Source organism: Haliotis rubra, unplaced genomic scaffold (genome assembly GCF_003918875.1).
Source record: "Haliotis rubra isolate DU_JTF1 unplaced genomic scaffold, ASM391887v1 Scf29, whole genome shotgun sequence".
NCBI classification, from domain to species: domain Eukaryota; kingdom Metazoa; phylum Mollusca; class Gastropoda; order Lepetellida; family Haliotidae; genus Haliotis; species Haliotis rubra.
This window is the reverse complement of record NW_025766957.1, coordinates 3,351,792-3,376,233: the sequence shown is the minus strand read 5'-3', so window position 1 is coordinate 3,376,233 and position 24,442 is coordinate 3,351,792. Positions and strand designations below refer to the sequence as shown.

The 24,442-nt window shown below is 38.2% G+C and overlaps 1 protein-coding gene across 6 annotated transcripts in view; it reads left to right on the top strand.

The window, feature by feature from the left end:
• The window catches only part of LOC124281852 (LIM domain only protein 3-like), a 192,560-nt gene that overhangs the window by 156,810 nt on the left and 11,308 nt on the right, over positions 1–24,442 (top strand). For all 6 annotated transcript variants that reach the window (XM_046717859.1, XM_046717858.1, XM_046717857.1 and 3 more), the window contains one exon: positions 6,804–6,893. In XM_046717859.1, the coding sequence (XP_046573815.1) occupies positions 6,804–6,893 (90 nt within the window). The remainder of the gene's footprint in view (positions 1–6,803; positions 6,894–24,442) is intronic.

The window sequence follows — 24,442 nt, the reverse complement described above, 5'->3', positions numbered from 1 at the left end:
TTGAACTTTGTAAATAACATATGCGTTTGTTAAGATGTTAGTGCTTGGTTTTTAATGATTAATTCATTGGGTTATCATCTTATAGTTCCATTATCTTTCTCCTTTTCTATATCGTGATCTTAATAAGATGTCCTTTCCTTTTCTATATCTTTCTGCTTCTTGTTAAGATGTCTTTCTTCCTCTTTGTAAGGGCAGTGGGGTAGTGGTTAAAGTGATTGCTTATCACACCAAAGACCGGGTTCAATTCCCCACATGGGTGCAGTGTGTGAAGTTCATTTCTGGTGTCCCCCACCGTGATATTGCTGGAACATTGCTAAAAGCGGCATGAAACTCACTCCTCTTTGTAATTTTAGACATCCTTCTCATTTCTATATCTTTAACTTTCTTATTTAGATGTCTTTCTTTGTAATTTACACATTTTTTTCTTCCTGTATCTTTCTCGTTCTAATTTGGATGTCTTTTACCTTTCGTTTCTTTTTTCCAATATCTTTCTCTTTTTCTTTCATTATCTAATTCACCCTATTACTTTTTCTTACTACCTGAGACCCGTGAAGGTCCGGGTTAGAATGAACCTTCAGTAACCCATGCTTGTCGTAAGAGGCGACTAGCGGGATCGGGTGGTCAGGCTCTCTGACTTGGTTGACACATGTCATCCGTTCCCAATTGCGCAGATCGATGCTCATGCTGTTGATCACTGGATTGTTTGGTCCAGACTCGATTATTTACAGACCATCGCCATATAGCTGGAATATTGCTCAGTGTGGCGTAAAACTAAACTCACTCAATCACTCTTACTACCTCTTTCTTTCTGCTTCAGGATGAAATGGTAGCACACCAGACACAATGATTAATAAACCCGACCTGTAACTGTATACACGTTACATATCCTCTCTGCACGTTTCACAGATCACATGTAGCATCAGAAGTGTCACATCCCATTACCACATCACATGCAGACACGCATTCACATATGTATTTACATGCAATGTTTTACTTGCGCCCAAAGCCAAATCCATTACCGACTGTCAAGCCTTTGTTAACTCGCTAGCCACAACCATCAGGCCGGTGGATATCACACACTTATACAGCAGACACACCCATGTCATCCTATGTCATAATGCCTTTATAATACCTAGTGTACAGGTGCTCTCAGTATCATAAATCACAGTGCTATGTCCCATTGTAGGATCTCTCCCAATCATTTCATAATGTGACATTAGAGGGGAGTTGGGGTAGCCTAGTGGTTAAAGCATTCAGTCGTCACGCCCAAGACCTGGGTTCGATTCCCCACATGAATACAATGTGTGAAGGCCATTTCTGGTATCACCCAACGTGATATTGCATGAATATTGCTGAAAGCGGCATAAAACCGAATTCACTCAACACATTCACGCTGTGACATTAAAAGGGTCTTTGTCCAAGAGCCTGTTGACCGATTCCAGTTACCACAGCTTTCATGAAGTGACATGATATTCATGTTTATTACAATCATGAATAGCTGGGGTAATATATAGAACTGAACATTTGTGAAAAAAGAAGGGTTTGAATTACTTAATTTGCCAGGACTGCCAGTTTGTCAAAGCATAGTTCCCCTTTGAATTACATCACCTTGTCTTGCACTTGTGTATATGGAAGTTTGAATGACAATTGATGTGTGTAATAAGTAACTCTAGAAGAGGTCTGTTCACCACAATACCAAATGGGAGTAACATGTGTTACAGGTTTGGACTTATGAATGAATTTTTGTCACACAGAAATATCAAATATATGTTATTGAGATTTCTAGCCATTGAGTAACTTACTGTTGATTTAGCACCAAACTAAAGGTAAAATTAGAAAAATAAAAATTCTGGTAGGAAAGTCATGATTTGCTGAACACTTTGCTTACAAATTGCTATAAAAGAAATACAATTAATGTAGATTTAAACAAAAAGTAATCAGTATTGTTTAGTCGTAAAAGATCAAAGTGTTGTGTTGGCAGGTATAATTTCAACATCAGGACATCGTGGATAAGTCTGAACCAAACTCTGAAGTGCTGTTTAGTATTTCTAGAATTTCCGGGCATGGTTTCTGTAGCCTCATGGTTTTGCATTTGATTGTCAAGACCCAGGTTCGATTCTCACATGGGTACAATGTGTGCAGTCAGTTTCTGGTGTCCCCAGCCATAATATTGCTGAAAGCAGCGTAAAACCCTCTTCACTCACTCTGAGTTCAGTAAAGTGTTTCACAATAGTCTGACTGTTTCAGCTAAAAGGCATCTTCATGTGACAGTAGTATTAGCTTTCGGTTCCATTTTGTTTCAATTATTCCCAAGCTCACTCGGCAGTTTATTTAGCGAGCAATACAAATAAAAGTGCCTATAAATGGTAATTTTGGTGTTTTGTCAAGATAAATAGAATAATTTTACATCAAATTTTAGAAGTTCAAAGTTGGTAAGTTGATTTGTGACATGCATTAGTGGGATGAATATGCATGAAGGGGTTTGGGAAGATATTCCAACGGGCAACTTCAAAGTAAGAATTTGCATATTTTGAACTTCCCCATTTACCGTATACAGTGTAGCGTGACATATAATCATTGATATCTCAGGATGATCTTCTAGTTTCACTCACAAGATCTGACAGTAGAGTCACCTGACCTAATCTCACTGTGTCAAAGGATGTGTTCGCTTCTTATTATTTTGCACATGGAATGTGATTTTTTCCTCTTTTTTCAATCAAATGCATTTACTGGAGCGTTAATTGTCTTTTCAAGGAATCTACAGAGACTACTTGACTGTCAGTTTTGATGGTAAAACCGGTTATTTGATTTTCTGCTTTAACTCAATAATTCTCTTCTATTGCTTCGAACACAAATAGCTGTTCCAGAAAGACAACACAAAAAAGTGTAAGTGTCACAACCTTGAACAATAGTTTATCCCCAATAGGGCCCCGTCAGTAGACGAGGCATTGTAATTAGAAAATTACCTTTTCCCATGAAACATGTCACTCGTGTGTCATTCCACTGAGAATTACAAGGGACTGTTTTGTAAAAAATGAAAACTTAATTTTTCCATTGCGATGGCCTTGTGGGTGAGTCTTTATTGAATCATTTGAACTTTTTGTCACTAGGATTTCAAGGTGTTGTTTTGTTCTCTTTGTCAACAGAAAAAAGCTTCGAGTAATGAAATGTGTATCATAGCTTGAGAATTAGTCAGTAATTGGATAAAGTGTGACCTTTGTAAAAAAACACATCACATGACTTACTGTTCACTTGTTTAGTTTCATAAATGTTAATAATCGAATACTTGTCGTTTTTCTCAGACAGTCTGCTAAAACTGTGATATTAATTGCTCGTTGAGTCTTCTCTGAGTCTGGGTACAGTGAAATTTTTTTTTTCGTTCTCTTAATTCTAAATTTGTAGTTTGTAAACATCCTCAAGTGATTTTTTTTTCTGGAAAACTTGCAAAAAAAGGGTTGTATGTATGTAAAGAAATATACAAATTTATGCCAAAAATATTTACTTATAAAATCATTGTATTACCTCATGATGCCAAACTACTTTGAACCTTTGACCTCATGGGAAATGTCATCAATTTCATTTTTTTTTTTTATCGTGATATGAATCCTAAAGCGAATTAGTTTCTGTATAATTTGTTGTATCGTCATACAGTAAGGTTAGTTCCCCTAAGATACATTGTGTAGAGATTCCTAGAGGAAAAAATTCTGATAATTGATGATCTTGTCTTATTTCAATTAAGTGTCCCTCAAAATGAGTTTCTCTTAGGTTTCTTTTTAAATTTCTAATGTGCCACGTTACTTGATCAGTTGTACTAACCCAGGGTTGAACAACTAATTTCATTTGCTGAAATACCTAAGTTGAAATCTGAGTCCAAGGCAATCTATATCTCTTGAAGGCTTGAAACGTGAACCCCAATAGTTTGTTTTCAGTATTACCATTTTTATTAGAAATTGAAACAATAAATTCCCCTAAATCCCTGAGGACTGAGGTAATGGTTAGAGCAATGTTAACTAAAATTCTGCTGGAGTGACCTTCACCAGTTGTACTAGCAGTATGAAAACTCTCAACATGTTTTAAGAAAATTAACAATGATTGCTTAATTGGCAAAGATTTGTGAAATTAATTCACTTGTTATTTAATAATGAAACTTAGCAATAAATTTGCAATTATGAAGACTAAATGTGAGCTGTACTTAACTAAGTTTAACAGTTAATATCAAAAGATTAAAAGTCTATCTTCTGACATGTATCTGTGTCTGGTGTCTCGCGCCTACATTCGCTTGAGTGAAGTTGTTAATTGGATCTGTGTGGACCATCAGATCAGGGCTTTTAGTTGTGAAACCTAAAACTGCATCAATGTTGTTTTGTAATTGAGGTACATTTAGCTGGCAATTCTATTGTCACTATTTGCTGATTCTTTGACTACGGGGTCCTGGAGTTGGAGGCCTCTAATGGCATCTCAGCAGTCCCTCACACGTTGATGGGGCCTTGTTTAATGGAAAGAGCATATCTTTTCCCAGAACACTTAATGCTCGTAATGAGAAACCAGCAGTAAGACTTAGTTAATTGACAAACCACTGTATAATGTCCGCATATAATTAATATTTAATTTCTTGGCAATCTAATTCTCCAGTTTGATGTTTCCTCGGTTGAGAGCTATAAACATCTCAGAGAAATGAAAGTCGTTCAGTTCTTGTCTTTCGCTGGTGAATATGCTTGTGCTTGCTCAAATTGAAGGAATTTGACATTGAAGACAAAAGCTTTTATCTTGGCAAGAAACTACTTGTGAAAGGTAATATTTTTTGTTGGGTTACCATGATGTTATCATTGTTGAGTTGTTATCCTCACTGACTGAATGAGAACAAATATTGCAGAAAGTGCTTTTAATTATTTAGGCAAGCAATTGTTATGTTCCTAAGTAATATGAAGCAATATAAAGTAATATTATAATGTATATGTTATACGATGACTTTTGATGATACTTCATTTGAGGCTATTGATGTGCACTGCTTGTGTGGTGTAGTGGATAGAGTGTCGGCCTAGTGAGTGGAAGGGAAATGGTTTGGTCCCTTGGCAGCATCAAACCTTATGCTGGAAGATGGTACTTGTTGGTACCCTTTTTGGAAATCAGGATTATGCAGATAGAACAAGGACTTGTTGGCCCGGAATCGAGTGGCTAGAACCATGTTTTGTACAAGGTAGTCTAAACTAGTACAGACAGATAGACATTGAGAGGGGGGCAATGATCTTGAATTGCACCAAGACAATATGATAACATGCATACCATTACACATATCTCAGGGTGGTGGGGTAGCCTAGTGGTTAATGCGTTTGCTCGTCACACCGAAGACCCGGGTTTGATACCCCATATGGGTACAATTGTGAAGCCCTTTTCTGGTGTCCTCGCCATGATGTTGCCGGAATACTGCTAAAAGCAGCATAAAACCATACTCACTCACTCTCTCTCACTCACTCACTCACTCACTCACCACATATCTCAAAAATAGCAAATTAATATGATATTCTGTTTTGGATATGATCTATCAGACCCTGCAACAAATATATCTGGAACAGCTCATGCAAATCTGTAATATTTTGCATGTCTACATTCCTGCAATTTCGGTTATTTCATTAAGACAATAATGTAAGAAATGTTTTTCTGTAAAATATGTTAATTTTAGAGACTTAGATATAAGTCTCAATATAGCTAAACACCTATCAAATGATTAACTTCAATTCAGATCTATTTCAGCATATTAGGTTAGAGCTAGACTTAATTTCAACCAGTTTTAATGTAGTGTGCCTTTGTTCGTCTTGTTTAACAATGAAACATCTACTTTCAATATTAATTTCAACTGTTGCTGAACCTAAATATGATTATAAGATACTACTGACAGTCTTAGAGAGAGAGCTGACTTAAGGATTTCAACTTCCTTATTGTTTTAGTGAGATGTTTCCGTACAGGTGCTGTTATCAACAAGTACTTTGGGGATTTTCGCACATGGATTGAAATGTCAAATTGAAAAGTTGAAATCTATAAGTCAGCACCATTGTCACTGTTACTTCAAAAAGAGCCAGTTTTTATACCCCATCTTCTGATAACCAGGCTCAATTTGGAATGCTTTAAATATCAATTTTCCTGCAATAGTGCTTCGTCGGTTTTCCTAATTATCAGGGTAGTGAGACTATTTCTCGAAATTTTGACCACAAAATTACCAATATTCATTAATTGATGATGACCGTATTAGGGCATCACATATTGACAGAGGAGAACTCGTTCACAGCGTCTATTGTCTTTCAATCTCTAATGTTATAAAGTGGTACCAGTATTGAATATCATTCATATGCCTGTTCAGGGCCCACATATCACAAAGCTTTGCCCTGACCATGAATAGATGGCATCAAGTGCCTGTTACACTGTAGTGAAGTGAACCACTCTCTTTCTCTCTAGTGGGTGCAGGATTTATTGGCTAAAAGGCCTGAGAGCGCCCATGACTTGAGATTGGCGAAACCCAATCCTGTATTATATGTCTGTAGGCCACATTGCTAATAGAGGTGCATTTAGCTGTATGGCTACAATGTAATTGAAGTACATTTAGTGGTTTGCTATGATTACAGTGGCATATCTACACCCTTGCCAGCTTTAAGTGGCTATATGTTTATGCAAGGTCCCAGGTCCTTCTTGAGATGAAACAGTCATGGTTTCACTCTTGCTTGCCAGTTTGTCAAATAATGATGCTGACAAGATTCTTAAAAATTGAAATGGCTTGTAATGTATGGTGGTTGTGTTTCGCTGTGTTACAGATCCCATTTGCAATATGAACGGAAAACTGTCTCCACAAAACAAGCTGACGGGTGAGGAAGTACTAAGGCTAGACAACACTGGAGTGACAGGTAGGTGCTGCTTGTGTTATGTTGTGTTGTGTTTGTGTTATATTATGCCACATTGTGTCGGGAGTGACTTTCAAGCACTTGTTTTGTGACTTGGGCAGCTCTTCCGAGAAGTTAATTGTATTGATAGATTTTCCTGGAAGTAACAGAGAGTGGGAAGGAGGCAGAGTAGAAGGAAGAGGATGGGGGGTGAGGTTGATGGAACGGGGTGGTGGTGGTGGTTATGTTGTGGGGGAGAGGAGGATGTGTTGGAGTTGACGGAGGGGCAAGGACAATCTTGGGGAGAGGAAAGGATGATCTGTGGGTGGGGGGAGAAGTTGGTCTGTGGGAGGGGTGGGGGTTATGTTGTGAGGGAGAAGAGGATGTGTTGGAGTTGACGGAGGGGCAAGGACAATCTGGGGGAGAAGAAAGGATGATCTGTGGGTTGGGGGAGAGGTTGGTCTGTGGGAGGGGAGGAAATATGTAGGGGTGGAGATGACAGAAGGAGGGTTTCGTCTATGAGTGGAAATGGGTGTGAATCATTTGGTGGAGAGGTGAGAATTTGGGCAAGGACAGTCTTAGGGAGAGGAAAGGATGATCTGTGTGTGTGGAGAGGGTGGTCTGAGGGTTTGGGGAGGGAGGGGGGAATATATAGGTGTGGAGATGACGGAGGGAGGATTGTGTCTTTGGGTGGAAATTGGCGTGAATCAATTGGTGGAGAGGTGAGAATTTGGGCAAGGACAGTCTACAGGAGGGAAGGAAATCTTTGAGTGGGGAGAGGTTGGTCTGTGGGTGTTAGTGGGCAATCTGGGTAGAGAGAGGACAATGTGTGGATGGTTAGAGGTTGAAGGGTAGTGAAGAAGGGAATCTAAGGTTGGAAAGTGTGCTTCACAATCTGAATGTGGTAATTTTGAAAGAGGAATTAGTTCAAACAGCTGTATTAATTCAATGGATAATAAAAATCTCATTACATAATATAAGAATTGAATGTTTGTGTTAGGTTTTACTCTACAGAAACATAACTGTAGCGTATGCACTAGCTTGGCTGTGTATAATACATTTAACACAGCCAATTTTGGTATGCGAATGTTGTTTTAATTGTGCTTTATGTATTCTGAAACTGCCATTTGGCTCATCCTACCATTACTGCATCACAAATGACAAGTATTATCTTCATTAAATATGTTGACAGAAGAATTGCTTGTCAAGCATCTAAGATGAAGTTTGTTCTTTACACAAACTTCTTTTGGAGTAGTTTTTTGCTCACAATTTGACAAGTAACCTTGTTTGATGACACTTCAAGAGCTTGTTCCTCCTGCAGATAAGTAAACAAGTCAACTTAATTTTCAACATCTCATCATGTGTTTTTCACATAGAATTTAGCGATAATTTAGCAAGCAGTTTTTGCTTTAATCTTGTAGTATATGTTATTTATCAGCAGTGGAAAGGCAACGCCATCGGGGACTCTGCAAATACATCATTTTATCGTCATTTCTTAATCAACTAATACCCTTGAAGTTTTAAACATCTTCTTTCAATAATTATATCAAGCAAACTTTCAAGTTTAATTTATTTTGTTTCTACATTTCCTTTATTGGTCTTCCACTACTAACATACAGCTGAGCTTTTTGTTCAGTGTGTAAACAAGCCAAAGGACATCCCAACTAATTCAACTCGCTACACGCTAACATACTCACGTTTTCTTTTACAGCTTGAAATTGTGTATTCATCAATCAGTTTGAAGTAGTTGATGGACATGTAGGATGTTTTTATGAAGCTCATGCTGAAGCAGTGGGTGATATATGCTGTTATATGGGCCTGCTAATGCAGTGTAGCACAAGGCTAATGGAACAATAGGGATTCAAGCTATAGACTTGCTACAAGTCTCTCTGAAGAATAAAGGTCAATTGATTTGGAAAGTTTTATCGTACAGATTTTGAATTGGCTGGTTGTTTTATTAGCTTTTTGCAATGTTTTATCTGAAGATTGCTTGTGATCTATTGTAAAAGCTGGGATTGGCATTTAGTTGATGGATTGGCTGAACAGGGGTTTGGTGAGTGTGGTTGATAACTTAATGTGATGCAATATAGCATTGATGGGTTGCTTCCCTTGGATGCCAAGATCTGCTAATTGTGAGTTTGATTCACAGATTTGTCCTAGATCAGACATGAGCTGCACAAACATCATGAATGTGTACAGTCTCAGGTGACAGGTGATACAATGTATCTTACTGTGAAGTAAACCGCTGTATATAATACACTTTGAAACAGGTCACTCTGCATACTGCATACCATACACTCTACCTCTCACCAAGCTGATGTTCATCATTGAGATCTCATGAACATTTTCCTCTCAAGTAAAGTGACCTCATGAATAAAAAGACTTCACAATTGGGGCATCATGAACGGTATGACTTCATGAATGTGACCTAATGAATGAAAGGACGTCACAAACAATGTGGCATCATGAACAGTATTTCTTCATGAATAATGTGACCTCACAAACAATGGGGCATCATGAAAGATATTACTTCATGAACAATGTGGCCTCACAAACAATGGGGCATCATGAAAGATATTACTTCATGAACAATGTGACCATGCAAACAATGGGGCATCATGAAAGATATTACTTCATGAACAATGTGACCTCACAAACAATGGGGCATCATGAAAGATATTACTTCATGAACAATGTGACCTCACAAACAATGGGGCATCATGAAAGATATTACTTCATGAACAATGTGACCTCACAAACAATGGGGCATCATGAAAGATATTACTTCATGAACAATGTGACCTCACAAACAATGGGGCATCATGAAAGATATTACTTCATGAACAATGTGACCATGCAAACAATGGGGCATCATGAAAGATATTTACTTCATGAACAATGTGACCTGAACAATGTGACCTGCAAACAATGGGGCATCATGAAAGATATTACTTCATGAACAATGTGACCTCACAAACAATGGGGCACCATGAAAGATATTACTTCATGAACAATGTGACCATGCAAACAATGGGGCATCATGAAAGATATTACTTCATGAACAATGTGACCTCGCAAAAAATGGGGCATCATGAAAGATATTACTTCATGAACAATGTGACCTTGCAAACAATTGGGCATCATGAAAGATATTACTTCATGAACAATGTGACCTTAACAACCCTAAGCAGCATGCAGACATTTAGTACCTGATTAATCCTCCATCAAAACCTACCAAATTACAAGTGGAAGGGTTTACTGCATGAACTTTGGAACTGAATGTTTCAAAATCCCTATTTAATTACTATGTACTTAGGATATCTTGCGGTGGAATCTATACTATGCATTTTAAAAATACCAGCATCCACTCAAATTAATTGGCATAGAATTCTGTTGCGTACATTACTTTGGCCCTAATCACAGATAGTGCCGTCTTTAAGATTTTAAATTGTTCACTAAGTATGTTGAATGACTATTGACCTATGTATATCAAGTATGCATGAAGCCGCTGGTTTTAGTGTTGGATGGGGCTTTGCTCTTGCACAGAGTAATTACAATTATCAATTATTAATTATTAAGTTCTCATTCATTCTAATTACAGTCTCATCAGACTAATCACAACGAAATGAGCATTCATTAATTTAACAAAGCCTTGCCTAATTATACACTGACATAATGCAAGGGAGGTAATTAAAATCAAACGAGCCCCCTGATTGAGTTGGTCCAATGAGAGGATAATCTTCTCCAAAGTTAGTCACTGTGTCAACTCGGAGCAAAGTAGCAAATTATCGTACCCGGATCTACTCTTTATACAACCTCCTCTAATCAGACGGGGCTGTCACGGCTTTGTGGACCCGTCAGCAGCGACATGATGTACTCCCCTCCATGGGTGCTGCAACAACACGGGGACATATCTCCAGTGTGAAGTCGCTGGTGTGTCTTTAGTATACAGATTCACACACAGAAAAAGTGAGTATGAAGTCTATCTCGTAACAGTGTAGTCATGTGAGCTTCATCTAACATGTTTCCTGATCTTTGTTTGGGCTGACATGCTTGTTGTAAGGGGCTGAGTAAGTTCTTTTGTATGGGGCTAGTGCTGGTTCTTTGGAGCCATGCACATGCTTTTGTAAGGGGCTATTGCAGTTGTAAGGGACTGTGCATTTGCTTATTGAAAGGGACTGTACACATGCTTTTGTATGGGGCTAGTGTAGGTTGTAAGGACTGTACACATGCTTTTGTATGGGGCTAGTGTTGGTTGTAAGGACTGTACACATGCTTTTGTATGGGGCTAGTGTTGGTTGTAAGGACTGTACACATGCTTTTGTATGGGGCCAGTGCTGGTTGTAAGGACTGTACACATGCTTTTGTATGGGGCTAGTGTTGGTTGTAAGGACTGTACACATGCTTTTGTATGGGGCTAGTGTTGGTTGTAAGGACTGTACACATGCTTTTTTGTATGGGGCTAGTGTTGGTTGTAAGGACTGTACACATGCTTTTGTATGGGGCTAGTGCTGGTTGTAAGGACTGTACACATGCTTTTGTATGGGGCTAGTGCTGGTTGTAAGGACTGTACACATGCTTTTGTATGGGGCTAGTGCTGGTTGTAAGGACTGTACACATGCTTTTGTATGGGGCTAGTGCTGGTTGTAAGGACTGTACACATGCTTTGTATGGGGCTAGCGCTGGTTGTAAGGACTGTACACATGCTTTTGTATGGGGCCAGTGCTGGTTGTAAGGACTGTACACATGCTTTTGTATGGGGCCAGTGCTGGTTGTAAGGACTGTACACATGCTTTTGTATGGGGCCAGTGCTGGTTGTAAGGACTGTACACATGCTTTTGTATGGGGCCAGTGCTGGTTGTAAGGACTGTACACATGCTTTTGTATGGGGCTAGTGTTGGTTGTAAGGACTGTACACATACATGCTTTTGTAATGTGGATAAGCTGAGAGAAGGTTGAATGGATAGGCTAACAGAAGGTTGAATAGATGGACAAGTTGAATGAATGAATGGATGGTTGAATGAATGGGTTGATGGTTGACTAGGTTGACAAAAGGTTGAATGAATGGGAAGATGATGGTTGAACGGATGGATGGGTTGATGGTATGGGAGATTGATGAAAAGACAGACAGGCTGGTTGTTAGAAAGTTGGTTGAACAGAAACACTGATATGTGGATAGATGTATACCAAACAGATGAAATTAGGCAGGTGGATGGAAGATGAGGACATGTGGAGACTTGCGTTGTCTCTACATACACCAATACACAGGAATTTGTGAGATTACAAAAACATGGAATCAATGAAGTATCGAACCCTAGTGACAGGCAAAGATTGTATCGACATGACAACTGGTCAATATATACTCTGTTTCCATTATGTACACACAATTATGATTGTATCAATAGAATTTCGTTTGATTTGAATATAAATTAAAAAGATTGACTTGAGTCTCCCCTAAGCAATAAATCAGTTGGTTTGGGCAGGCCATCATTAAGCAACTGTTTACACTGAAGTAAAGCCTTTTATATTGTTAATGGTAGAAAGAACTATTGATTTGAGACTTAAAAGCAGCAAATTTGCTTCATTATAGGGCCTTGAGTTTCTCTTTTCTGATACAAGAACAAATTTACCTAATTTCATAATTATTTTCTGTTAAAGAGGACTTCCTGAAAAGCAAGTTTCAGTTTTGCCTTTGAAGTTGGTTTTCTTTATTATTGAAGAGTGGTGGTATAAAACCTACAGTCAAAGAAAATCAATGCATAGAAAATAATTTGGCAAATTTTAACGATACTGCTCATAGAAAATTTTGAAAGGCCAGCACTAATTCGTAAGTTTTTCCCTGAATTGGAAATATTCAAATATCTGCAGGGGTCTGTTTGCAGAGAATTGTTCTTCTCATCTCATTTCCTATATCACTGGAAACAAACATATTTAAAATATTTTGTTAACTATCTCCTGTGGTTCCTTAAATTGATAATGTCATAAACTCCAAAATCGTAGCAGTTGTCTTTTAATCCTCAAAGTTTTAGTAAAAAAACAACCATAATTGACTTTCCAAATTATATGGTTTCATGCCCTTGAATCTGGCTGTTTCCAGTTTCATGGTACAAATATTAGGCGTTGTACAAAGACTCCAATTATCGCTAAGAGAGAAGCAGAAGTCTGTTACAAACAAGAGCCCCGTATTGATATAAATGACAGTGTTGCTTTAATGAATGCATCGTCTCTGTTATGTATAGATTTTTTGACATTGTCACTTACGAGCTAATTAGTGGAGAAGCTGATATTTCATCGAGACATGCTTGCTGGTTTAGAGCCTCTCTTTGGATAATACTTGTTCTGCATAGGTTATCATTGTTAAGTGGTCTTGTATGCTGCTCCTCTCTCGATAGTGCCAGCTGCCTGTTTTTATAAAATGGACGAAAATGAAGTTATGGTTTACAGGAAATTGAAAAATGGTGGATATAGTCGAAATGGAGTGTGAGGGGTCTCAACCCCTTGATCAAAGCCATTCTTTTTCGTTTGGAAATTGCAAAATCCTGTCACGTCAGATTCCTTAATTTGGAGAGGAAAGAAGGAATTAGAGTCCTTCTATGGATATGTGTCCACTGGAGCCAGCAATTAAAAGCGGTTCTGTGTTTCAGCTTGACTGTCCTCTATGTCGAGACGTGTCTTTAATTAGCCTGCACTGTAGTGCTGTAATTTCCTATGTACAATCTTGCCATGTTTAGGGACACACAAGTTTGTATCGCCACTTACAGCGAGGAAGCAGAAACGGTGGGACAGGCTTTTACTCTTAACACGCATTATATCTCTCCTCTTGAACAGAGAAAACCAGTTAGGGTCTATTGACACTCCAAGTCATTAAAGGCTTTTAAGCCCGAAAATTTCACCCTACTGTTTTGCACCCTGGTATGGAGAAAGATATTGATTCGACTGGAACAAAAAACACGATTCTCGTTAATTGATGCACGTCACTATAGGACATTGAGAGCAGTGTGTATGTTAGCAAGAAAGGCTCATATTGTTTATACTGCACCGATATACAGACGAAATGGGTAAGTGTCTAACTATTATATAGTGTGTTATTTAGTCAGACTTTCTTATACAGCTCTTGAAGCCATTTTGGCAACGACTCTGTCTACGTCATCATGCAACGTAGCTGTTGGTGAATTCATGCTTGTAATAGACTTGTCAGTTTGAAATCATCGAAGTAATAAGTGAAGTTTCATTGGAGCATATTCCCGACTTTGTGAGCGAGGTAATTATGAGGTCTGGTATATCTATGAAGGTTTCAGGTTTGACTTTGTGAAATGGCAAAAACTTTGTGAAATGACAAGAACTTCGCGAAATGAGAAAAACTTTTAGGGATGAGTGTCGAATTCATATCAGTGCAAATTTTGGTGCACATTAAAATAGTATTAATATTGCATCTTTGACATTGCAAGTAAATACCATGATTGATTAGGTCTTGATTAAATTAATTTGATGTAATTGGCAAGCCAGATTTTCCTAATATTCCATTAACAAGAACCCATCCATTGTTGATTTGACATGTTCATATTTTGATTACTTCTGACAAATCAATGTTGAAGCCTTACCCTGTATCAAACCAGCTAGCTCTGGAATCATCAAACAAGTATGTTCTCATTAATAAATGATCTATCACAATGAAGTATGTATATACTGTAAATTAATTAATTCTTTGATCCTGAAATATTGGAAATGAGAATAGGTGTGGCATGTTTCATAGCAAGTGTTGATGATGTGACTGTTTTAATCAAATTTGTCTGAGAGTGTCAAGGAATTCCTGTAGTCAGGCTGATTTCTGAAGGGTGAATGTGAGAGTGATATATTTGAAAGTTGTAATTTTCGTTCAATTGTTTGAAATCTAATGTATATGTACGATGATAAATATTATTTCATTAATCATTTATTGTTCTTTGGCTATGTTTATTAAATGGCAAAGTGCTGATGGATGGATGGTTGGAACGGTCATTTTACACCCGCTTAGAGTCAGCTAAAAGCAGTTTAGACAATAAACTCAGGTGGGGTAAAACATGTTCTGACATTACATAGAAACTAAGAGGAAGTAAAAACAGTTCAGATGTTATGTCTAAATTCAGGCCTTTGAAAAAAACAGTTCAGACGTGATATATGAACTTAGTGTTGGGTAAAACCTGTTCAGACATTACGTAATAAACTTCAGTCCAGGTAAAAACAGTTCAGATGTGATATATGAACTTAGTGTTGGGTAAAACCTGTTCAGACATTACATATAAACTATAACAAAGTATTACTTTACAAATTGAGCAAGGCTGTGATAGTAGCTAGCATCCTTTGAATTACTTTGTATGAAGTCAGTTTTAATCTCTTCACACCGTGACCCATTCAAAGTCATCTTTAGGTCACACTGTATCTTTCAAGATGCTTTCAGAAAATGAACTACAAGTTTAAATGTATTTTCATTTGCCTGATTCTAGGATGGATTGAAAGGATAAACAGATAATCTCAGTCAGATGTTTGTATGTGTGACTAAATGGCAAGTAAGCATGTACTTTGTGATGCACTGTGCAGTCTCTTGCCACTGCTACCCATGAAGATCCTGGTTAGAAATGATCTTCAGTACCGGTGACCCATGCTTGTCGTAAGAGGCAACTGACAGGATCGGGTGATCAGGCTCACTGACTTGGTTGACACATGTCATCTTATTATTATTATTTATTATAGGTTATTTATGTAGTGCACATATCCAGGCAACTAGTGCATGCTCAAGTGCTGATATTTTTTTTCTTGATCATTGGATGTCAATCTCAATGGCACATCGTATTATCAATCCTAACTCCCTGGGGAGTATACAACTCTTGCAGCCACTAGGCACACTGAGTTATTTTGGCTTCTCATCCTAACGGGGTACCCATTCACAGCTGGGTGGACTGGGACACATAGTCCAGTACTTTGTCCAAGTTCACTGCACGTTGCTGTACCCGCAACTAGGTGTTTGCACGTATTCATGTGGCCACCATCTGGTCATATACCAACGGATTCGTGGGTTGTTTTAAATGCACAGGGTTGTGTACTGTACACTAGGGGTTGTGACAACACTGAAAGAGTCTGCACACAAAGTTGACTCCAAGGTTTTTTCACCCGGTCACAGGTGGGCTCGATCCCGACACCTCACCTCGCTGGATCACTAGCCTGGCATCTTAGCCAGCTTGCCCACCGTGCTCCCCAATTGCGTAGATCATTGTTCATACTGTTGATCACTGGACTGTCTGGTCCAGACTCAATTATTTACAGACCCCCCACCATATAGCTGGAATATTGCTGAGTGCGGAGTAAACTAAACTCACTCACTCATTAACCTGCCACTGCTGAAGCCTCATGGTGAGAAAATGTTGAAAGTCTTGTCGAACAATTGGTGTAAAAATAGTAAATGTTCTCTACTTGAAACAGAATTTATTTTTATATCTTTTCCAACCATCTCAAACATATTACAAACTATGTATATATTGCATATATTTTTTGACGAAATGTGATTGTTGGGTATGGTCAAACATCGCTGTTCAAAGTGTGTGTGACAGAAGGTGTTACAATACAAGGTTAATGTGATGTACATGTTACAATGCAAGACTGATAACTATACTTCCATCTATGTTTTTAGTGGTCTACAATTGCACGACTATATTGTTGAGTTGTGCCCCTTGTCTCACCAGGACACATCAATAATTGGTTTGAATCCGACAAACAAACACTCACTCACTCACTCAAACAAGTGACACCTTAATGACATCCAAGACATGACAGTGCCTATCAGCTTGAAGGATGCATGTGGGATATCAAGTCAAACAGGCTCAGATATAGCCTTAATGTCTTTGCTTATACCATCAAGGGCTGGTTCAATTCCGAAATGTATAAAGGCCATTTCTATTGTCCCCTGTTGCATTGTGTAGTCATAATGATATTGTTGAAAAAACACACACAATATTAACTTGCTTATGTCACAAGAACTCCCCCTTCCTTTAATTTTTGCAAAGAATAATTTTGTATTTTCATTTAATTAACAACTGCTTAATAGCTGTTAATATATCAATTTCCCTGTTGCCAAACACTGGATATCAAATCTAAAGGTTCCATTTCCTTCCTTTCTGTTTCCAGATAACAAGGACCCATTGAATATGTTGTTGTTAATGTAAAACTTCACCCTAATGAATAAGACGTCTTCTTTCTAATCATCTGCGCAGGATTTGAGCTACTTTATTAGCAGTGCTAGTAATGCATTCATGTACATGAGGAAATTTCATGAACAGTCATGTACTTGTTGGAAAAAGTTACGTGATTGCAAGCAGAAAAAAAATTAAATCCTGAAAAAATGACCTCTCCAATCTGTTCTGCCTTGGAGTCTAATTGCCCTAATGTATGATGACGGAGGTTAGCTCACTGGTTATCTATAGATGCAAGCTTGTCAATTAAAGGGTTAATGTCTGTTTAGGACTGGAGATAGCCCCCCAAGCAGCCTATAGATGGCTCCACAGCAGACCAACATTCACAAGTCAAACTTAGGCAGTACGTTTCAAGTCCAAACACTATCAGACCGGTATCTGAGTGGACTGTGTGGTGATATACATGTAAACTTTGGATATACTGTGTATTAGTGGATCTGGCTTCAGCAAACAGAGAACTGTCGGCCACTTAATTTGTCTCCTGATTGCTTAATTGGTCGGTAATTGGGTAGACACTGTGGCATGTTGATGTATTGGAAAGGTGATTAGACGGGTAAACACGCGACTTGAGTTGTAGCTTGTGGGGAACAGATGGAGATGTTTGAGGAGACGGCATGGGGTGTCTTGTTGTCATCTTGGGGTAAGGGTTCATTGATGCTCTAGAGTCTCGTCATCTGTGGGGGACAGGCTGGATCCTTGAAGTCAGGGATTTCTTTGACAATTGGACAGTCTTGTCCTCTGGAGGGAACAGACTAGGGTTTTATTGAAGGCAGAGCTGTCATTGCTGATTGGACAGTCCTGTCATCTGGAGGGAACAAGCTTGGGGATCCATTGAATGATGGGCTTCATTGACGCTTGGTTTGTCTTGTCATCTGGAGGGAACAGACTTGGGGATTCGTTGAAGGAAGGGATCCATTGATGATTGGTTTGTCTTGTCATCTGGAGGGGCACACTAGGGTTGTATTGAAGCCCAAGCTTTTATTCATGATTGGACAGTCTTGTCTTCTGGAGGGAAGAAGCTTGGGGATCCATTGTAGGAAGGGATCCATTGAAGATACCTTGCAGCCTCTCCTCGTGGAGCTTGTCTACTTTGAGTACTTGTTCTGTTATTGTGAGGAAGCCGTGAAATGACCTCATGAAGGTTATGGGAGATGGAACATCCCCTGGAAAATGAGACATTTGTTAAATTCATCTTTTGAATTGTTGAAAGAAGCACTTTCTGCTGTAATTTGAGTAAAGTTTAACAACCATAGGACCATCGCTCCTTGAACACTGTTTAGAAGAGTTGACACAACATTAAAATCTGATACAGGAGTAAGTGACCTAAAGGAAAGAAGTGACACTATGGACCCCACATCAACAGGTAAGACACGATCAGATGCGAGTCAGCTATACCAGACAGTATGAAAGCTTGTGAGGGGACAGCCAGCCACATATTGCACATCAGCAAGCTGCTCTCAGCAGACTGAGAGTTTTAGAATAAACTTACATTACTGTCACAAGAGCCCAATTATAAATTGATCTGAATTTTATGTAGAAATACTATGTTGTTTCTATTACCACAAAATCATATTCTTTTCCTAAAGGTTTAAATAATGTTAGTTTTTGTATTGTATTTAAAATGACATTTAAAGATAAGATTTTTAATCATTAATAAAAAAAGTTAACAAGAGTACTTACTCTTGTTCTGAAAATTAAAAAAAAATATTTTCCTGTTATAGAGGATTCCCTGTGACCTTTGTTCAAATATTAACTGAGAACATGTTGAACTATTCATTTTCTAATTTAACAATTTGAAATAGAAGTAACATTACAATATTGTCTTTGTGCACCTTATTTAACTCTTCAAGGCTGAAACCATAATATTTCATGATGGATTTACTGTGTGTTTGAAGATATTAAAATGATACCTGGTTAATTATTTCTATAAAATATCTGAATTGGGTTCTGGACTACTAATACAACATGCTCCATATCGATGGGTTTATTATTTATTACATACTACAAACATGAGATTATTTTCACTATTTTTATTAAAGAATATTAACTGGGGATGCCATGATATATCGATGCATCGATACTTTTTCTAAGACGATACAATTATCGATACATTCAAAACTGTATCGATATTTAGTTTTGAAAGTATCGGCTTAAAAATGTTGATGTATTGTTTACATTTTGCAATTGTATCATGTTTTTTGATGTTATGAGAGTTATAAATGATTATTTTTCATGCACAAAGATGGAAAATTAGAACTTTTTAATCTCTGAGAATAAAAAATGTTGATGTTTTCTTGGACATTTATAAAATATGAAATATTAATGTTCAAAATGTAACTATATTCACGCAATAATATCGTGAAGTGATACATATCGAATCGTGACATGGGTATCGTGATACGTATCGATTCATGAAACTTATGTATCGTGACATCCCAAATACTAACAGCAGTAAGACAATTCGCAATCCTTGAATTTGGGTGTCAATTTTAAAAAAATGTGTTAAAATATGTCCAAATTGTCATAATATTTAACACCATTAGCAACAGTTGTAGCGACATGTTCCATTTAAACCACTATATAAATAAACATTCTTCAAGAGCTAAACATATTTCTTATTGTCCCAGGCATCCTAACAAATCTTCGATGTCTTTACCATATGACAAGTGAAGTAGACATGAGATTTTCAGCTAGTGGTTAGGAAAGTAGTTTCAGCACCTCATAGTCCCATCTTGTGTTCCATGTCTGGAAGGCTTGGTGTTGATTGTTTCAAAGTAGCATGCTACCTCTTCTCCAAATCCCTATGTGCTAAAAGCTCTCAAAATAAAATGTTTGTTTTATATCCTGATTTTATAATGGAGCTCTTATTTGATGGTGGTCAAAGAATACGCTGGGGAGTTTCAGATTTGAATATTGTTTTGAATATTGACTTGTCCATTTTGAAGATAAAATAAGCATATTATTTGTGTGTTTCACCAACATGGTAAAAACTATTAAGAGACCAAAAGTTATTGACAGGAACATCAATGATAAATGTTGAGTGAAAATTGAGAACCATTTAATCTAGAATAGTTTTTTGTTTTTTTAAACAATAACCTTTACAGGTGTGCCCTGTTAAGAAACAACAAGAACAAAAGCGAACAAGAGTTTAATTTCTTCAATAACAGTGTAATACTAAACCTTTTGAAAAGATGTTGTTATTATTCACAACAAAGTGTGTTCACTGTGGGAAGAACTACGTATTGTGTGTCCATCTGACGCGAGGAAACAGTCCAGATTTTGCAATGTATCTAGTATAGGAAATAAACGCGGACATGATTGGCACGGCAAGCACTCCGATCAGAGCTTAGTTATGCTCATGAATCAGTGCGGAAATCTGTGATACTCTCAAAGAATGAAAACAAAGATGGTGCTGTCGACCTCCTCTGTGATTTCTCCGGCTGTGGTCCGGGTATAAAGTCGCAGAGCCTGAGAATTAAGCTTTCATCAATATGGTAACGAGAGAGGCATGCACAGGCTATAAAAACATCCTACAGCTCACTCGCACCAATGCAAAAAATTGAATTTTCAGGAATTGGGAAAATGTGTCTCGAATGACATCGAGGCTGTGAGGTGTCAACCGCTAATGGCTCCATCTAAACATTTACAGTATTTGGATGCAATGTTTATGGTAGCATAAAGTGCCTCTTTGAGAGAGGGCCTCAAGTGATGCTTTGTACCCTGCAAGGAGCCGAGCACGGGGCAAGACGTTTGTTTTCGTGCTTATTCTATCACCACATACCATCTTCACAACAGTGCAGAGTGGTGGTCTGTTGAGGAGGGTGTTAATGCATTTCGTGTGTTAAACTTGATGGATATTTTCGGGTTTCTTGCCTTGATGTGAGGTACGTGCACTGTAGCCGGAGACATGGACTGGTGACCAGAGCTGCAAAGAGTTTCCACAGCCTGTGAAGGTACCTTGAGTTTTGAGACTGGCTTGATTGATATGATTCAGGGTTTGTTTGAGGGAGTGAATGTCATTTATTCATAAATGAATAGATAATCAAGTTCAAAGGCTAGTTTGTCCAGACAAAGGTCTACTTTTATCCCCTTACAATACATAATTTTAAGAAAGAGTCACATCTTTAGCATGATATTTTATTTTTCAATACTTCATAGCATGATGTAGGAAAAAATCTTTGTGGTGTACATATTTCGTACATTCTTGGTAAATTTATTTAATATTACATTTGTTAAGAAGGATGTGGCAAAAGTAAACAAAGCTAACTTTAATTCATGGAAATGTTTATGTCTACTGTAAGCCATTACATCAATCATTTCTCAAACATGGATGCTGGGTCATGCCATTAAATCACAGGGAGGTTACTCAAGATTGTTGAACTTTCTTCTCTATCTAATTAATATCTCAGGAAGGTGAGTGTAAAGTAAGTTAATGTTTGTTGAAACTATGCATTTTATCTGGTTAATCAAGATAATCTCAGATTCGGACTACTTATTAAATCCAAGAAAATGCCTCCAACGCTTCTGCCAGGCCTAATTTGCGCTAATTGCCCCTTACTTGTGTGGTCTAGTGTCAAAGGTTGCCATACCTTGCCTCAACCAATCATAATTGGTTAACCTGGGAGTTGACCTTGGGTAAACATGATGTCATTGGCTGGTGATTTACAAGGGCTGGTGGTGGCAGGACGGATAGGCCTCCACTGACTTAGTGTATGCAACCCACCTGCACTATTGGCAGCTAGTCTTGCATGATGATTATCTGCTGTAGGCATGGTAAAGTTAGATAATTAAAACTTAAGTTTAGGGGTAATTTCGTTTGATCCGGAGGCAATATCGTGTGAGAATTCTCAAATAATGTTATTTGCCTTAATACCATACAAAAAATACAGTTATGGTTATTTTTATGTTAAGTGAAGCATTTATTAATAAGTCATAGGAAAATGTAAAATGTTGTTGTCTTAAATGAAAAACAAATGAAATTTGTCAATAATAAATAAGTTATATGTGTTTATAAAGTTGAGAATATTGCCTGAAATCTGATATTGCTGTGAAATATCTGAAAAAAACACATACTTTCTTATGTTTGATGTTGTAATAGGCCATTGTTGGATTTGAGGTTTTTCCATGTAGTGAAAATTGTTTTCTCCCGACTATCAGCTGAGACAGGTCTAGCCTCTAATTGTCCAAGTTTGTTCGAGAACTCCCCTTCATGATTGATGCCAATAAGATTACGACATTTTGAAACCAAATAACTCTTATTTGACATTCTCCACGGCCTGTTTCCATTGCTATTTACATAGAAAATTGGTTAATAATTTGCTTACAAGCGAGTCATTGTCGGTGTGTTGTCAAAATGATGCAAGCCAGCTGCGGGAGATGCTGCGGACTTGGCCAAACTCTGCTTCCAAACTACTTCAAAGCAAAATTGAGTCACCAGTTTAAAAATTGATGCCTTCCTATCTGACATGTTCCATTTGTCCAGACAACCAGTTAGACATTTAGACGATTAATAGATAAGTTAATGATATAAAGAAGCTCTCTGGTGTGCAAGTACACAACTTGCAAGAAGTAGCTCTCAGTAGAGGAAGCCTACCATCTGTCTGAATTGAAACTCTTTCTGGACTGGAGCAACATGCTGTCTACCCACGGAGATAGCATGGCTGGCCCAAGTTCCGTTAAGCATAAATCATCGCTTCATAGCGTATCATAAAAGATATGTAAATTTATGATAAACTGTTAAATTCTTATTTAGGATGACTCACAACTAATAAATTTTAAAATTCCCACTGCTCTTTTTATTTCATTTAATTTTAGATATTAGGACAGGTTTGCATGGAAATACTACTCGGTTCCAAGATGGCTCTTGAAAAGTAATAAATATGTAGATAAAGTGTATTAATTTGATAAAATAAAATTTGTGTTAGTGGCACATTTTGTTATTTTACAGTGTTAAGGCAAGTCTGCTATGTTTAATAATACACTATATAATTTTAGGTTTCTTTGCTTGACATAGGCTCTACATTGTTTTACATAGAAGTGAAATTTTACTGGTAGATGTTGTATGTGAGTTTGTGTTTTTGTTAATGCTGTTTGTGTGTCTTCGTAGTTTTCTATCCAACGTAACTAACATCATCATATTTCGTACATCATTTGTTCAGTTGAAAGGGTAGTCCAATTAATTAATGATGTTATTATTTTAACATGAAGGCTGGGTCGATGTGAATATACTTCAATAGCATGGGTGGACCTCCCAGGAAATGAGGTAACGAGGCTAACAAACAAAGGGAGAGAAATGGCATAATTAGAATAAACAAGGGGATTGGGAAATGGGGGATTAGAGATCAGGTCCAATCTTATCTCCTCCAGCAGCTGCTAGTGAGGGGTCCCCTTCTCTTGACCTGGAATTCCACTACACTGAACAAGTTCCGGGAGGGAAGGAGTCTGGAGGGAATTCAGATGAGAGGACATTGTTGGACAGAGAGGGGATCACTGAGGTGGGGGGTGGAGGATATCAGAGGGTGAGAGCGCAGGAGGGTGAGGGAGCAGGGGGTGGATGATATCAGAGGGTGAGGGAGCAGAGGGTTGACGCCAGAGGGTAGGGGTGTAGAAATCAGCATATCAGATTGAAAGACCAGGAGGGAGGGAATTGGAAGGAGTCTCACAGTCCCTGAACCACATTATTTTCCCTACTGCTTAACCCTCCCTGCAATGCTTACACCTTCAATGAAACAAGTCTAGATTTCCCTGAATCTCCCAACTCACTCAAGCTCGTTTTCAGGTGAAGTGAATTTGGGTTTAACGTCGTGCTTGAGAATATTTCACTCATATGATGATGTGCATGCATGTGTATGTGCGGCTGCTTGTACTAGCCCAGGTTTTATAGTGCTAGCCCACTGAAGCATGAATACCCCACTCAGACACATTATACTGACTCCGAGCTGACCAGTCCTTGTTGGTCCCTGCCTGGCACTCAGCATTAATGGGTACAACAAGTACCATATTCTAACATCTTTTGGTATGGACGCGGTCGGGGATCGAACCCGCGACCTTCTGCTCTCCGGGCGGATGCTCTAACCACTACACCACGGAGGCAGTCAGCTTCCAATTTAAATGGGTTTATTTGTTACAATCAAAATTATATATATTCAGGGACTAAGAGTTAGGGAGCAGAAGGGATGGGATCAGAGGGTGGAGATTGGAGGGTGAGGGAGGGAGAAGGACTCAGGTGGGAATGGATCAGTGTAGGATTAGTACTAGGGATGGGATGTCAGGGTGGGGATCTATGGCTGGGAGAGATATTGGGGGTATTGATCATTTCTAACGTAGTATGAGTAGTAGGGTGGAGGATTT